The sequence below is a fragment of the Lissotriton helveticus genome, chromosome 6 (assembly GCF_964261635.1).
Source record: "Lissotriton helveticus chromosome 6, aLisHel1.1, whole genome shotgun sequence".
Taxonomy (NCBI): domain Eukaryota; kingdom Metazoa; phylum Chordata; class Amphibia; order Caudata; family Salamandridae; genus Lissotriton; species Lissotriton helveticus.
The window spans coordinates 1,376,399,339-1,376,415,203 of record NC_136067.1 but is presented as its reverse complement, the minus strand read 5'-3'; the positions used below and the strand labels follow the sequence as shown (position 1 = coordinate 1,376,415,203).

Here is a 15,865-nt window from a genome sequence, read left to right as displayed (position 1 = left end):
GGCATTATAATAGATAACATCCTGACCACCACAAAGCAAAGTAACAAGAAATCAAGGATAGGGGGGTTTGATTCCGCTTGTACAGAGTCATTACGGAAGTTAAAGAAAGCCTTATCTAGTAGGCCTAGGGATAGGTTGTGCATCTCTAATCTTAGGGGCGTTTATAAAGAGCAGTTGAAGCGAAGGAGGCGTGAACTACAAGAGGCAGCCTGGGATAACCTGACCAGAGCCGTAGAACTATCAAATAATAAACTCTTTTGGGACACGGTTAATGACCACTTCCTCAAGAGCGATGAGACCCCAGTTCTTACCGCCCAAGTTAGCGAGGAACATTGGGTCGCACACTTTACGAATATTTTTGACCACGGGGAAGTGGTCGATTTAATCGGGGAGATAGACGCTTCATGGCCTGTTACCCCTTTAAATGTTACAGTAAAAGAGGTGGAATATGCCATCAGGTGCAGTAAGGGAGGCAAAGCCCCCGGCACCGATGGGGTACCTATCGACCTGTATACGGCGGATAGGGCATTATGGGGCCCGGTCTTGACTAAAGTTTTTAATGCGGCCGTTATGGAATGCACCCCACCTGCATGGAGGAAATCAGTAATCATCCCTATCTCCAAAAAGGGAGATAGGTCCGAGGTGAAAAATTATCGACCTATTTCACTTTTAGACTCATCCCTTAAGATTATGAGCCGGGTGTTGCTGGCCAGGTTAGAGGAATGGGCCGAGGATAGTGGTGTCCTCGCGCGTTCGCAATTTGGGTTCCGTAAGGGGCTCGGAACTATAGAACAATGCATAAATCTAGATCTCATAATAGGGAAGTATACACGTGCCAAGCAGGTTTTGGTCTACCTCTGCTTTGCAGATCTAAGCAGCGCGTTCGATCTGGTAGATCACTCCCTGCTATGGACGACCCTATTAGAACAAGATGACCCTGCTGAGATCATTTATTTCCTGGCGAGATTGTACTCTAAGCTATCTGCTTATATAAGGTATGGCCAAGGGGGTGAATGTACCGACAGCATCAGAGTTAACTTAGGCATAAGACAAGGCTGCGCACTTGAACCTCTTCTTTTTTCTCTTTGTATCAGTACAATTGACGCAGAGCTTAAACTGGTTAACTCTGATGCCCCGCAAATAGATGGTCAGCCCATTCCGATATTGTTGTACGCTGACGACTCTGTACTTTTATCACGAACCCCCTGTGGCTTACAGAGACTAATTGATAGGTTTGCGGGTTTTATTAAGGACAGGAAACTAAAGATTAACAATACTAAAACTTTCACCATGTTATGCGGAAACAAAAAGAGAAAGTTGAGATCCTTTTTTATTGATGGGCAAAAAATAGAAAATGTTTAAAAAAATTGTTATTTAGGCATAACTTTTAGCAGTAACGGTACGTGGACTAGTGAGATAACCAATGTTAAAGCCAAGATGTCCAAAAGTGCTTATGGAATATCTAAATTTGCAATTAAGCTTGGGGACCGTCGTATATACGACATGTTGTATATATATCGTCATAGATGTGTCTCAATCGCACTTTATGGTTCTGGTGTTTGGGGGCATCACTGTCATGCGGATTTACAAGTTGAGGAAAACCGTTTTATAAAAAAAACTGTTATGTCTGCCTGCGTCAGCCTCCACTGAAATAACACACCAGGAGGTGGGGCTAGAGTATTTGTCAGATTTACTTAGTTTAAGACCATTGATGGCTTGGAGAGCAATCTGGCTGAATGAAGAAACCAGTTTTACAAGAAGCATTATTGGTGACTGCCTTCGCTTAGATTATAGCTCACAGATCCCATGGATCAATTATGTTGTGTCAACCGCCAGGGATCTATTTAATATAAATATCTCGGATGATCCCGCTAGTCTATCTGACATCCCCAAGAGAGAGCTTAAGTGTATCTATCTGAGGAAGAAAGCTCAAGTACGTAGAGACGCCACCATGTTGTTAACGATCCCTCAGTATTTATTTATTTATTTTTGAGATTTGTAGAGCGCGAACAAATGCCCATGGGCGTCTCGGCGCTATTAACCTAGTGCGTGACTCTTGACAAGATAACAAGCCTGTTCATTGTTAGATCATTATTTGGTTTACTGATCAAACAGCCAGGTCTTTAGCTTTTTTCGGAATAGTAGAAGAGATTGCGTTGACCTGATAGAAAGTGGGACTGTGTTCCAAAGTCTGGCTGCGGTGACAGTGAACCGTCTGTCCCCCCAAGAGACAGTCTTGGTTCGTGGGACTACCAGTTGATACGATGTCATGGATCTGAGTTGTCTGGTAGGATAATAGACTGTAAGCTGATCTGTGAGGAACTGTGGACCCTGATTATGTACGGCTTTAAATGCCAAACAGAGAGTCTTGAATTTAATACGGTTTTTGATAGTCAACCAATGATAATTACGAATTGTTTGAGCAATTGGTTTGAATTTGGGGGTCCTAGAGAGCAATCTTGCAGCGGCATTTTGTATGGATTGCATTTTGTTTACAACCCTAGTTTGTACATTGGCAAAAAGGCCGTTACAGTAGTCTAATGAAGATAGTACCAATGTGCTTACCAGAGTTTTTACGGTACTGTCAGGAAGAAATGGTATTATTTTCCGTATAAGTTTTATCTTATGGAATGCAGTTGAGGCTACTTGATTGGCGTGCGCTACAAAATTAAGATTGTCATCGAAGACAACACCCAGGTTCCTCACCTTTGATGCTGGGGTTGGCAGAGCTCCAAAAGATGACGCCCACCAAGTGGATGACCAACATGGGGAAATCTTTCCAAAGATGACAATCTCCGTCTTTTCGGAATTAAGTTTAAGGCAATTGGAGGCCATCCAGCCTCCAATAGCCAACATACACTCCTGGAAACGTTCTGCCACCTCTTCGCCGTCGTTATTAATGGCGAACAACAACTGGGTTTCGTCGGCGTAAGAGGTAAGGCTCATCCCATATGCTTTGATGATTCTTGCTAGGTCTGACACATAAATGTTAAAAAGTGTCGGCCTGAGGGATGAGCCTTGAGGGACCCCACAAGGAAGGGTCAGCTGGGCCGATTGGAATCGTCCCAGGGTAACAGCCTGTGTTCTTCCAGATAAGAAGGAGGCAAGCAAGTTCTTGGCTGCCTTTTGGATGCCCATTTTTTCGACACGGTCGATCAGAGTGGAGTGATCGACCGTGTCGAAGGCCACGGACAGATCCAACAGAACCAGCACCGCTGTTCCTCCGTGGTCTCTGATGACTCTAATGTCTTCTGCGACTTTGATAAGGGCCGTCTCCATGCCATGAAGTTTGCAGAACCCAAACTGGGTGTTGTCCAGCAGGTGGTGTTCCTCAATGTATTCAGTTAACTGATAATTCATGGCTTTCTCTGCCACCTTAGCCAAAAAAGGGAGACTAGCTATTGGCCTATAATTTTTTAGATCGTCTTTATCCAAATGTGTTTTTTTTTAAAAGAGGTTTTAACAGGGTTCTTTTCAATACATCTGGGTAGATCCCCGATTTGAACATAGCGTTACATATTTGTGTAATCACATCTGTTATTAAATTCATGACAGGGGGAACGATTTTAGGTGGGCAGGGGTCCAAGGCCGATCCTGTTTTTATAGTTTTAATAATATCCATAAGTTGTGCTTTTGTAATTCTTATTATTATTCCAACATGGTTGCACTTGGTTTTCAGAATTACTTAAAGGTAGTTACTAGACCTTCGCATCGGTTTGTCCTCACTAGACTAAGGCTCGGCATTGCATACCATCTGGTGGCATTCCCTCTTATGAAAAGCCACCCTTATATACCTTGCCCATGTGATGGAATTACGAAACAGAGTACTGTTCATTTCCTATTAATTTGTGATCTCTTCCTACATCTCCGTATTGCTTATTTAAAACCCCTATTTTAAAAAAATGCAATAACAACTGTGAAGGCTGCCATGAGGTTATTGTTTTCTTTAGAGGGACCAGATATTTGTTTTTTCACTGCAACCTACATCTTGAAATCAATTGCTATCAAAAAAAGTATGGTTTTTTAAACTCTCCCGTAGCCCTACTGTTACATGAATCTGAATTTGCACTGTATCCGTATTCTTTTGTAACCTTCATTATTTTTATTTGTGATACTATGTTAGAATTTACGGATGTATACTGTACATATATCATGTGCTTTTATGATTGTTTTTTTAAATAATCGAATAATGTTTTGAAACTGAACTGAGTTATAAAGTCAGAGATAATCTTCTGTTCTATGAGGCGTAGTGAATCGGGCCTGCTATTAAGGACGTGATGGGGTGCTGGATTTGATCTTGTCTCACCAGCTAGGCTAGTAAGGCACTGGGCTTCCCTGCCTCGAAGTGTGTGTGCTCCATATATGCCTTAAGATTAGTGCAACAAAGGATCCGCATGATAAGTGTGTGCCTGCGCTAGGGGGAGATGTACAGTGCCCAGACCCAATTGCACCTTCTCAAGGGATTCTAGAGAGTCCTCTAAACCTTTTAGCTGTACCTCTAGCTTGCGCTGCGCGCCCACCCAGGCTACTATGCTTTACCCCTGTTGACGACCTTAAAAGCCTCTCATTCTGTGGCTCTAGTAGTCAACAAACTAAGTGATCGCTCAATGCAGCGAGAAGCAGAATGTCACATGTTCAAGCTTCTCAAGCTGCATGCGCCATGTGGGACAAAAGTGCGACATGCATACAGATCGTGGAGGGGTTGAGTAGAAAGAAAATACAGTATGGCTGGGATTGCGGAGGCGCCAAGTATCTATGAGGGTCCAGTGGGTGAGCCAATGTACCAGGTCTTCAGCATTCGACACCGTAAGACCCTGTGGAAGGGGAAGAAGGATCTGTCAAATTCAGTATCTCGCACACAGTTTAAATCCCCACCCAAAACCCAAAGTGCAGTGGCTCATTGCGCCATCTGTAAGGATAGGGAGACCCAATATTAGACTTGGTCCATATGAGGGGCATAGACACAGGCAAGGACGTTGGGGGAACCGTCTAAGTGTCCAGGAAGGAGGGCGTATCAACCGTCTTTGTCACTGCTCGAGGCCAAGATCTGAAATGGGGTTCCCACTCTGATCCATATTAATGCTCCCCTAAATGGATTCTAATACTTAATGGATTCACAAGGTTTAGCTGAATTGAGTCCATGTTTAAAGTTTCTTCAAGCATCATTATTGAAAATAGCAATTGTGTTTTGTACCCCGCTGCTGCATATACTGTATATTGTGTTAGTTTTAGGTATCCTATGGGGAAAATGAGTCTTGATATTATGAATACAGTATAATAGACACCCATTTAACTCCTTGGCTCATAGTGTATTACATTTGGGTTTGCAGGTTCCGAAGGACACTAAGGAAGCAAGCAGTTACATATCCAGTTACTTCAGTGAATAGCAAGTTAGACGTAAGGGAACCCCATCAGGAGCTATAATGTAACAAGTTCAGACCCCAGCTGAAGACATACACTCCAAATGTCAGGGACAGAACACTCACCCTAATGACATCACACATTCCATATCACTCAATATTCCACAGCAGGCTAGCATAGAATATCACCAGGCTAGAACAAAAGACTGGATACATCAATTAGGCACTACATTAAAAGCGACTAATCCCTAACTAAGCCTTACCTTCGCTCAGTTACAATTATAGTCTGCAGAGATACACCAGGTGAGCTATATTGTGGCCTAGCCCTATTGATTAGTTGCATGTTAGGGCTCCAATAAATCACATCAAGAAAACGTTTTCTGAGGAGATTGTAAAATATTTTGAGAAGATCCATGGGTTTGCCAATACTGTCACACTGTGTGCCATATCCCCCGGACTCGGCTCTGTGAACTCTCAGCCCATGCACCATGTAGGCAACACCTCTTCAGCGCTGACACTTTCAGGTCAACAGGCCTAGTGCTCTTGTGCATTGCTTCTATAAACAATTGTCTTAGGTTTTGAGCTGTTTTTGACCTTCAGTTATTTTTCTCCCACAACTTTGTATTCAGTGCTAAATGAAGAAAAATAAGTTTGGGAGACCAAAGTTTTTCCTAGGAGCCCGTCCCCAGGTCTTCCCAATGCTGGGGTTGCTGAATTCCAAGGCTGCTTAGCCTTGATTCCACCTCCTGCCTCTTTCTTACACCAGCCTACACTTCCTATCCTTATCTTACCCCTGGAGGTTGATTTTAATCCCTGCTTTCTTCCCTCGTCACAGTTTCCTGTCTTTTTACTAATGTATTTTTTTTGTTGAAAATCTGGTTTATTTTTTTTTGCCGTACAGAGACCAAAGGAGGGGTCTATGTATACACAGCACAAGGCCTACAACCCTATGCAGAGCTGGCCGCATAAGTTAGGGGAAGCACAGGTGATATTTAACCAAAGGTTGCCATATTTTGGTGAAGCGAGTTTCACGGGACTGCAGGCGCGCTGTGAATAGTTCCATAGTCATTACATGCCATAGGCACACGAACCAAGCAGCAATGGGTGGGGTCGTTGCTCTTTTCCAATGTAGTGCTATGAGTTGTTTAGCGGCTCCTAGCATATGGAGAGCAATGTGCCAATCATTCCGTGTGAGCGCTCTCAAGTTGTCAGACTTCAGGCCTAGAAGAACCATGGCTGCATATTCAGGCAGAGGGAAGCCAAGTACCTCCTTAATATGACTAAGAACCTCTTTCCAGAGTAGGGTCAGGAGCGGGCAAGGCCACCAAATGTGCATAAAGTCCCCGGGAGCATTCGAGCATCTCCAGCTCAGTGGGGAGGAGTTGGGGAATATCCTGAGCAATCGGGAGGGTGTATAATACCACTGCGTCATGATTTTGTACGCAGTTTCTCGTTGTGCTATGCTGCGGTAGACCCTCGGTATGTTGCGCCACAAACGATCCCACTGAACAGGTGTAATTTCAGCAGAGGACGTCGACTGCCATTGGCGTTGGTACGGGTGAGTGGTTACCAGCGGGGGGTGCTGCAGAATCTGGTAGGTCCGAGAGACAAGTCCCTTTGAATCGTCAAAGGAACGTACCAGTCGCTCAAAGGGGGTGAATGGGCGTGTGGCCGCATTCTGCATCTCGGGTGTGGAAAGCCAGTGGCGCAGCTGCGCATATTGGACCCTAGCTGTCTCCGGGAGCCGAAACTCTTCTTTGCATTGGGCGGAGGTTTTAAGCGTGTCCCCGGCATATACATCTCGGATTGTTCTGCACCCTCCCTCCAGCCATTTAGAGAACACTTGCGGGTTAAGAGCCGGCGGGAATAATGGGTTGCCTGCAAGGGGGGTGTGAGGAGAAAGGAAGGTCGTGAGTCCCTTAGGGACGGCTACTCTGTCCCACATGTCCAGCACTGTCTTGGTGGGTACAGCAATGTAAGCACTGCGGGAGAGTGCAGCCCGATGAAGCCAAGAAAGGTCCCAAATGGCTCGTCCGGTGACCGTCCTGTCCATATGGAACCAGACCTTTTCACTCTCAAACGCTGTCCACTCCGAAATGATGCGAAGATGAGAGGCCCAGTAGTTTTCCAGTAGGTTTGGGCATGCTAGCCCTCCCCTATCTCGCGGGAGCATAAGAACTTTGTTGGAGAATTGTGGTCTACGCCCGCCCCAAATGAATTCGGTGATGTCTCGCTGAAGGCTCTGTATCTGGTGCTGCGGGATGGGGGTGGGTAGGCACTGGAACAGGTACAGAATTTTTGGGAGCACCAACATTTTGACAGCATTCAGACGGCCCAGCCAGGAAAGAGTCAGGTTCCTCCACCCTCTCAGATCTTTTAAGACGGTTCTCCTACACTCCCGCCAATTCGTTTGGGACCATGTGTCAAGCGAGGGGGTCAACTGAAGCCCCAAATATCGAATGGAGCTAGTGGCCCACTGATAGGGGACAAGGGCTTGCAGGGCTGGTATCTCCTCTTCAGGGATCATAAGGTTCAGGGCCCAGGACTTATCATGGTTGATTTTGAGACCAGAGGCCAGCTCAAAGGACTGCAGCAAGGGGTGTAGCGCCGGGAGGGAGACATGCAGGTGAGATAGCGTAAGGATAAGGTCATCAGCAAAGAGCACCACTTTGTTTTGTTGACCTGCAAGGAGGATGCCATGTATTTCCATATCCCGTCTAATCATCACAGCCAGAGGTTCTACCACGTGGGCGAACAGCAGAGGGGACAGGGGTCAGCCCTGCCGCGTACCCCTGCGTATGGAGATGGGGTTTGTGAGTTGGCTATTGACTCGCACCCGAGCCTGCGGAGACAGGTAGGGGGCCATAATTCTAGCTACCATGTTCTGGTCTAGCCCGAATTTGTTCAGCACAGCACGTAGGAAGGTCCAGTCAACTCGGTCGAATGCCTTCTCCGTGTCGAGCCATAAAAGGCTGGCCGGTATGCCCCAATGTTGTGCCTTCCCCACAAGATGGGCAATTCTGCGCACATTGTCCGCTCCCTGGCGATTTCGAAGGAAGCCGACCTGGTCTGGCTCTATAAGTCCTGGCATGTGTGGGTCGAGGCACCTCGCCAGTATTTTAGTGTAGATTTTGAGGTCTGTGTTCAAAAGGTCGATGGGTCGGAAGGAGGAGCACAGGGCAGGGTCTTTGTCCGGTTTGGGGATGAGGGCTATTTATGCCATTCCCAAAGAGGTCTATGGACCTTCCTTGTCGGAAAAGGAGTTGAACAGCCTTAGAAGGTAGGGCTAGAGTTGCGGCAGTAACAGGCGATAGAAAGCCAATGGAAGGCGATCCGGGCGCAGCGATTTTCCCAGGGGGAGGTCCTTCAGTGCACTTGCCAGTTCCTCTTGTGTGAGTGGCTCCTCCAGCTGCTGTTGCAAACACAACAATGATGGACAGAATGTGGATCAATGACACACATTCACCCCAGTCCAAAGATCTGGGCCCAAATCCATCGTTTTTCCGCTCCACACCACCCTGGGTTAGACAATGGCGATATGCAAATCAGCGCTGACCCTGTGCCCCATGGGAACAGTCCAGTCCGAACTACAAAAGCCATGCCCTTCCCAGAACGGAAACAAGCATCCGAGGACCGGCCGGGTTTTAGTGGGCGCTGTAGCCCAGAATTGAAGAGGGTATCTAGGTTGGGCCATGCGAGGGGTATCATCTTTTAGGAGGTGAGTCTCTTGGAGTAAGATGGTGTCTGTGTTATGCTGTAGTAAGTAGCGCCACATTTGATGTCATTGGTTGGGGGAGTTAAGTCCCTTAACATTAAGGGATAAGATCTTCAGGGGGCAGGCAGTAGCCATGCTTGTGTTAAAGCCTGGGTTAGTCCGTCATGCCACTGTATAGAGCAAGGTGGGGGTAGTTGGGGGGAGAAGCAGGGGCTTGTCGCTCCTATCAAAAGGGGCGGCACTGTCTGGAAGGGATTCCCGCCCGACATGTTGAAAGGTATAGAGAAATTAGTGAGAAGAGGAGAAAAGAGAACAGATAGGTAGAGACAAACCAACATTAGCCAACCGGGCCACAATGTCCTGTTCCAGTCGTGGGCCAGCTGAGACCAAAAGGCTCGGGTGTTACCGAAGAGGTCACTCTCCCAAGAACAGGTAGGGGACGGGTCATCAGCTGCTCGCGGAGTTATCTGGGTGGGTAGTCCAGCACCAACAACACTGCCGGTAGAGAGCTGGGGTATGGGCTGGGTGCCAACTCGACAGGACTCCGAGACAATTTCTAAGGTCGTCGTACTCTGCCATTTGCTGATGTATTGCTCCAATCAGTCAAGGTAAAGGAGGCCCGGGAGTCAGCTGCAGATCGTTCCCCTTCTAGGGACCTAATATGTTGAATGATGTCATTTTTGGCTTGTGAGGACGATTGCTCATCAGGATGTGGGGAGCGGCGGAAACGGCGAAGTGTAGACCATGATGGCTTGGCAGGGGCTCGTGCGAGAGGGGGGAGTCATGTAGGGCTAGCAGGCGGCGTTGTGGAGAGGTGAAGAAGCTGTGCCGCCTCTTTAAAGGATCTCACCATTCGACGTTTGGACTCCCACTGAAAAATTTGCGCGAATGGATGGCCCCATTGGTATGGAATATTCAGGCTTCGGAGTTTATCCGTCACAGGTCTAAAGTCTTGACGTCTCCGGAGGGTGGTGGGTTCTAGATCCTGATAGATCTGAATCTTGGCTCCATTGTAGGTGAGGTCCAGTTTGGCCGGGATGCCTTGAATATAGCCTCTTTTTCTGTAAAGAAGTGGACCCGGGTCATGATGTCTGGTAGAATACCCGATCTGCCAGCGGGGCCAGAGACCCGATGGGCCCGATCCAGGGCCAGCGGTGAGGCATCGTCGTCTCCCCAAACCTCGTGGTGAAGCTGCGCCACGTATGTCATGATATCGTTCCCCTCTGCCCCGAGAGGTACCCCTTGGATGTGGAGGTTGTTTCGGCGACTCCGATTTTCCAAGTTCGCCGGTTTCAGTTGCAACTTGATATGCTGCTCCTCCAGGGTGGCCAGGCGCTGCCAGAGTTGTTCTTGATCCTCAGTTCAGGCATCCACGGTCTTCTCGAGGCCATCCACTCTTTCCCCGAGGTACGTGACCTCCTTCCTAAGCTCCCGGATACAAGAGTGGACTTCTGTGCTTAAGGAGGCTATCTCAGTTTTAAGCTCCGTCATGAAGTTGGCCATAAAAGCCTGGGTGACAGGGGGCGAGTCTCCTCCAGTCTGTGAGGCTATCTCCCCAGAGGCCATCGCGCCAGTCTTGGCCCACAACGCAGCGACAGGGTTGTCTTTTGGGGGAGCCGTTTAGTCCTTCCCTGCTTTGGTGTGTGTCTTCTCCTGAGTGCGCCTTTTCCTCAACAGTTCCAGAGGTATGGGCTAGTGAGTGACTGAGGAGTCGTTGTAGAGATGGCTAGTGTGCCGTGTGTACCTACTTTGTCTCAGCAGCGGAGGACAGAGTGCATCTAACTGGGCCCTTCAATGAGCAGTGCGACGTATGCCAGGAAGTCAGGGTCGCAATACACAGGAGAACTCCCGCCCCAGCTCCTCACCTGCTCAGAGGATGTGCCCTCCAGGTGTCTAGCAGGGGAGTGATGTGCGTGAGGTAGGGAGAGGTGCAAGGCCGTGTCCAGCCCCAAGTCCGCCGGGCCTGGAGGACCGGGAGGGTGCCACCCAAGAGCCGGATTCTGCGTGCATACAGGCCGCCAGCCACCAGCTGTGTCTAGGAAATGTATGTCACACTTTGGAAGTGGTGCTCGGGCATGCTGCGCGGGTTTCTCAATGTCCAAGGCGAGAAGTCAGCCGGCATGGCCTTTCGTGCCCACCACAGCTCAGGGGGCAATCCGCTGAGGTAGGTCCCAAACAGGATCGGCGCAACGGGACTGCGTGTGGTCAGCGAGGTGCAGGGGCCCAGGGGGTAGATGTGGATTTGCGATGCGGCGAGGAGTGTCCCCACCCCCTACACCTCACCTGCGTTGTGCTTCAATGCTGCCGGGGGCCAGTGTGGGGGCAGCGCGAGTCAGGCAGGGGAGGGCAGAGGCCCGCACCAGTTCGTAGGCCCAACTGACCAGGGAGTCACCATCTCCAGGCCAAATCACCGCCAGAGCGCCGGTTACTCCTCTAGGCGCCCACTTGCACCAGATGTGTCTCAGCTTCGTCCCGCCGCCCAGCCAACCGGCAAGTGATGGGGCCAATAGGACAGGGGCCCATGTCCACTGTTCCCTGCCTCACGCCAGTTCCAGGGGGGAGGGGGAGGCCCAGGTCGACAGTCACAGCAGTTCAAGACGCCTCGATGCCCGTCAAGTCAGCTGCGGGGGCAACGCAGGGAGCCCCACACAGGGCCCTCCGCTTCCTTGAGGGCCTGTGGTCCGTAGGCCAAATCCACTGCCTGCAGCACCGTACAGCCCAGGACTGCCGCAGACAAGATGGTGGCCGCCTCCAGTCTTGAGTGCCAAAAGGCAGGGGTCTCGCTCTCTCCGCCGGGACAATCCCGGTCGTCTCCTGCCCAAAGCCGGGTGCCACAGCCGCTCCGCCGCTCCGGTGATCAAGCCGCCAGTCTGGCAGAGAGGCGGGGAACAGTGCACAGGGCCGGACGCTTCAAGGGTTCAGCCGCCAAAATGGAGGCCCAGATCCGTTCCGGGAGGGCCAGACGTCCATACTCCTGCACCAGCCGGGTCCCGAGTGACGTCCACTGCCCCGGAGGCGCCCCAGCCACTCTGCAGCTGTTCCTAGGGCTTCACAACACTCAAAGGATCCGGAGGACCCCAGGTCAGCCCCACTCAGCTACCAAGGCCCAGGGGCGAGTGCCTCAAGATGGCGGCCGTTTCAGTCCGGGTCGGAAGGCCAGGGTGCAGAGGCTGCTCCGCCGCTTCTGCTGCGTCCCAGCCGCTTTCCTCCCATCCACAGGTGCCTCTCACTCTCCGCCACCGATGCGCCTAGTGTAGCGGCGCCGATGGGTCCCCAGCTCTGCTGTAAAAACTTCAAAAAGCAGCGAGTGGCCGGAGCTCCCGCGGTGGACGTTTCACTGAATGCCCAGCAAGACCACGCCCCTTTTTACTCCTTTTTATGCCTTTTTTTCTGTTACTCTGGATCAAAGTCTGGTGGTGAAAAATATGTCCTGGTCCTCAAAACTCAGTGCTGGAGCGCCCCAGCTTCAACCACCTGTACAAATCACTCTTCTGATACCCATAGCCCTAGCCTCACTCTTTTCACCTATCCATCACTTTGCTTCCCATGACATGAAAAGGCTAATCATTGCATAGTCACTCTGTATTCTTTTTTCACGCGGATCCTTATACTGGAATGTTTTAAAAAATGTATTTTTATTAAGTTTTTTTAAACGGTACAATAACAATTTGTCACAACTTGATCATTTGGAGTCATGAAACCTGGAGTACTTCCTTTTGTAGGTGTCAGAGGCGCAGACCTAATTTTAAGCCCCCGAAGGACCTCCATGCAGACCATATTTTCTCGCATTTTTTGGAGCAGCCTCTTCCCTCATAGACCACCCTCGGTTTTCATGCAGCAGCCCATGTCATTTTCACCGTCTGGCTATATTCCCTTTTGCCACTATAGACCCAGTATTATCCATAGAGTTGGATAGTTTGGTATTTCCATGTCTCCCCTTAATGTCTGCACAAACCAAAATGCTAGAATGTTTTTGTTTTTATGAATGTGTGTACACTTTTCATTACCAAAATAAGAAAACGTTTCTAGGTTTTCATATATGTTTATTTCTCTGCTTTTTACAGAAAGCTGTGATGATAATCATTGCTATTAGTCCGAAATATAAACAGGATGTTGAAGGTGAAGACGCCATGCTGCTAAAAGATGAACATGGTTTGCATACAAAGTACATTCACAGGATGGTAAGTGGGCAGATTCTTCTTAAAAAAAATAAAGAACAGCAAGGTCTTCTGACCAAGAAATAGAAGCATTGCAACTGCCTTGTCTTTTTGGGCTATTGAATGGCAGATAAAAAGGTCTATGGTCTGTGGTGAGGTGGTTGAATTGGTAGTAAATCCATTTACTGTGGTAGCTACATGTGTATCACTTCTTATCATCTTATCTGTGTCAACCCCCCATTTCAAGCATTTGTGCCTCAGGAATGGTAAAGTGAATCTAAAACCCTCTATTTGAAAGCTTACTCTTTTGAATAAGACAAAGGAGGGAGCTGGTTCTGCCATCCCTTTGACATTACATCATACAGCGCCTTCAGCTATACCGGTATGCCGTTGGACTTCTTGGCTTTGCCGAGTCTGTTTATACTAGACTTTGGCCACTGAGTTTTGTTACTTGTCCATCCCTGAATATGTTAACGTCCTGCACGGACAGAAAGAGCATAAGGAAGCAAAGGAGTAAGGCTTGTAGACGCTGTGGACACATGTTGAACCCAAAGACGCAATAGTGACTTCTTCACCATTGAGACCACATGGGCCCAGTACTAACAGCAATCCAGCCCTCCACACCTCTCCACTTGCAAAACAGTCCTTGATTTAATTCAAGCGGTTGACGCAGTGCAGCTTGAAACCTAGTACAGTGGAGCAAATGCTCGGATGCTCAAAAGCCATATGCTTTATTTTTTTCATAAATATTCTTTACTTAATGGATCATTTTATAAAAAAAAGGGAAGATCTCATTAAATAGAGGTCAGTAAATCTTTCTATTTTTAATGCTCCCTTCTAAGATTATTTCACTTTAGCTATCTCACTACACTTCCTCTTTCAGGCCATTAAGCCAAATTAGCCAAGTGTTTGGTGGTCACAGCATTTAGAGTATTTAACGATTTGCCTATTTGCCCTCCTTTAGTCATGACAGGAGTATAAGACTGCAAGCGTTTCAATCTCCAGAACAAGTATCATATAATATGTTTCAGTGTAGAAAGCCAGTCCTAGTGGTTCGACAATGACGTGCGTCATTACACATGAAGTTAATGTATTTTTTACCTTTCAAGATGCCTTTTGCACTTCACAGTGATAGAAGAGGTGAGAGAGTAGGAGGCAAATGTGAAGCAGAAGTGGGAGTGTAAGAGTCCATTGTAAAACAGTACAGTACAAGTCAAGTGTAGTTCAGGGTTTTGATTTCTGCTAGGTACCTCATTGCTTAGAATGCTTGTGGTGTGGAAGACATCATGGGAAACATCTTTCCAAGGAGAAGGTGGCAAGGATGGGGCTGGGGAGGGCTTCATGTGGTGCTTCGGAGGGAGAGGAATGATAATAAGAATAATCACCCCGTAAAGTGTCTGGTAAGCTTTAGTTGTCTATGATGCAGCCAGATAAAATCTCCCTTGCCTTTGGTGTGATAAATGTGTGTGTGTGTGTGTGTGTTTTTCAATGCTGCTGCCTGCACTGACCCTTTGTTGGTTTCTTCTAATTTAGACCTACTACAACACTGGCCCGTGTTGTACCTATTGAGCATGGGGTTGAAGTTTGCACTGCCACTATTGGTAGTGTACTTCTGTGTGTGAAGAAAGCTTGCACTACTGATGTTGGTAGTAGTGTAGGTGTTCTTTATGTCAGGGAAGCGTGTCCTGCTGCTGCCTGCACTGTATGGGTTTTTCTGCAAATGAACCTTACCTGGGTGGTGTTTATGCGGCTGCAGTTGGTATTGTCTTGTTCTCTATGTGGGGGGGGGGGGGGGAGCTTGCACTGCTCTGACAATTATGTGCCTCTTCTCTGCATATGAGGGAAGCTTACAGTATGGATGCCCATACTGTACCTCCACAGCATGTGTGTGGGTGTGTGTGTGTACACCCACACACATGTTTGTGTGTCTGTGTGTGCGCATGTGTGATCGCTACACACAAGCCAATATACTGGCTTTATAAAGGCTTGCTTTTGTAAATCATTTGGGGGACACATAGACCTTCATTACCAGTTTGATGTAGTTTCGTACCAGTATATCATGGGTAGGAATCTTTGATTCTTGCCGGTATCACCACACCAAATTCTGGCTATTCCAAGTTTTGTTCCCCGATTGTGGAGTACACAAGTAATTTTCAGAATGGTTTTCTCTGTTTACAGGTAAAAATCCACTGACATTTTCCATTGACTCAGAGAAGGTGTGAAGATGTTAGCGGAAGGGCCGGTGGTGGTTCAGGGGTGGGAGCTGGGTGGTTGGCGGGTTAGAGCATGCTGGGGCAAGGCCGTAGGAGCATTGTTGCACATTAGGAGGGGGTTCACAAATCTCCGGAGTCTAGTACTGGTCTTCTACTGTTCCTCCTTGGGGTAGAGGAGTCTGGTGAAGTCAGGTGGGGGCTATGTCTCTCCCAGCCAAAGTCTCTGGCATAGGGCTCTGTATATATTGGTTGATGCGTCCTTGCAGCTTGGGGAGGAGAGGGAGAAGGGAAGTACCTGGGGGTGACCGGGAAGCCTATTGTTTTCCTCACTCCTAAACTCCTCGTTGAACTCCTCTCTCTCTTGTGCTGCAGGGGTAAGGCAAGGGCTGGGTGGTGCTCCTCTCCTCAGTCCCTGCATTG

The 15,865-nt window shown here is 48.3% G+C and overlaps 1 protein-coding gene across 4 annotated transcripts in view; it reads left to right on the top strand.

The window, feature by feature from the left end:
* The window catches only part of LOC144763498 (E3 ubiquitin ligase TRAF3IP2-like), a 336,420-nt gene that overhangs the window by 276,470 nt on the left and 44,085 nt on the right, over positions 1-15,865 (top strand). For all 4 annotated transcript variants that reach the window (XM_078649139.1, XM_078649142.1, XM_078649140.1 and 1 more), the window contains one exon: positions 13,140-13,256. In XM_078649139.1, coding sequence (XP_078505265.1) covers positions 13,140-13,256 — 117 coding nt within the window. The remainder of the gene's footprint in view (positions 1-13,139; positions 13,257-15,865) is intronic.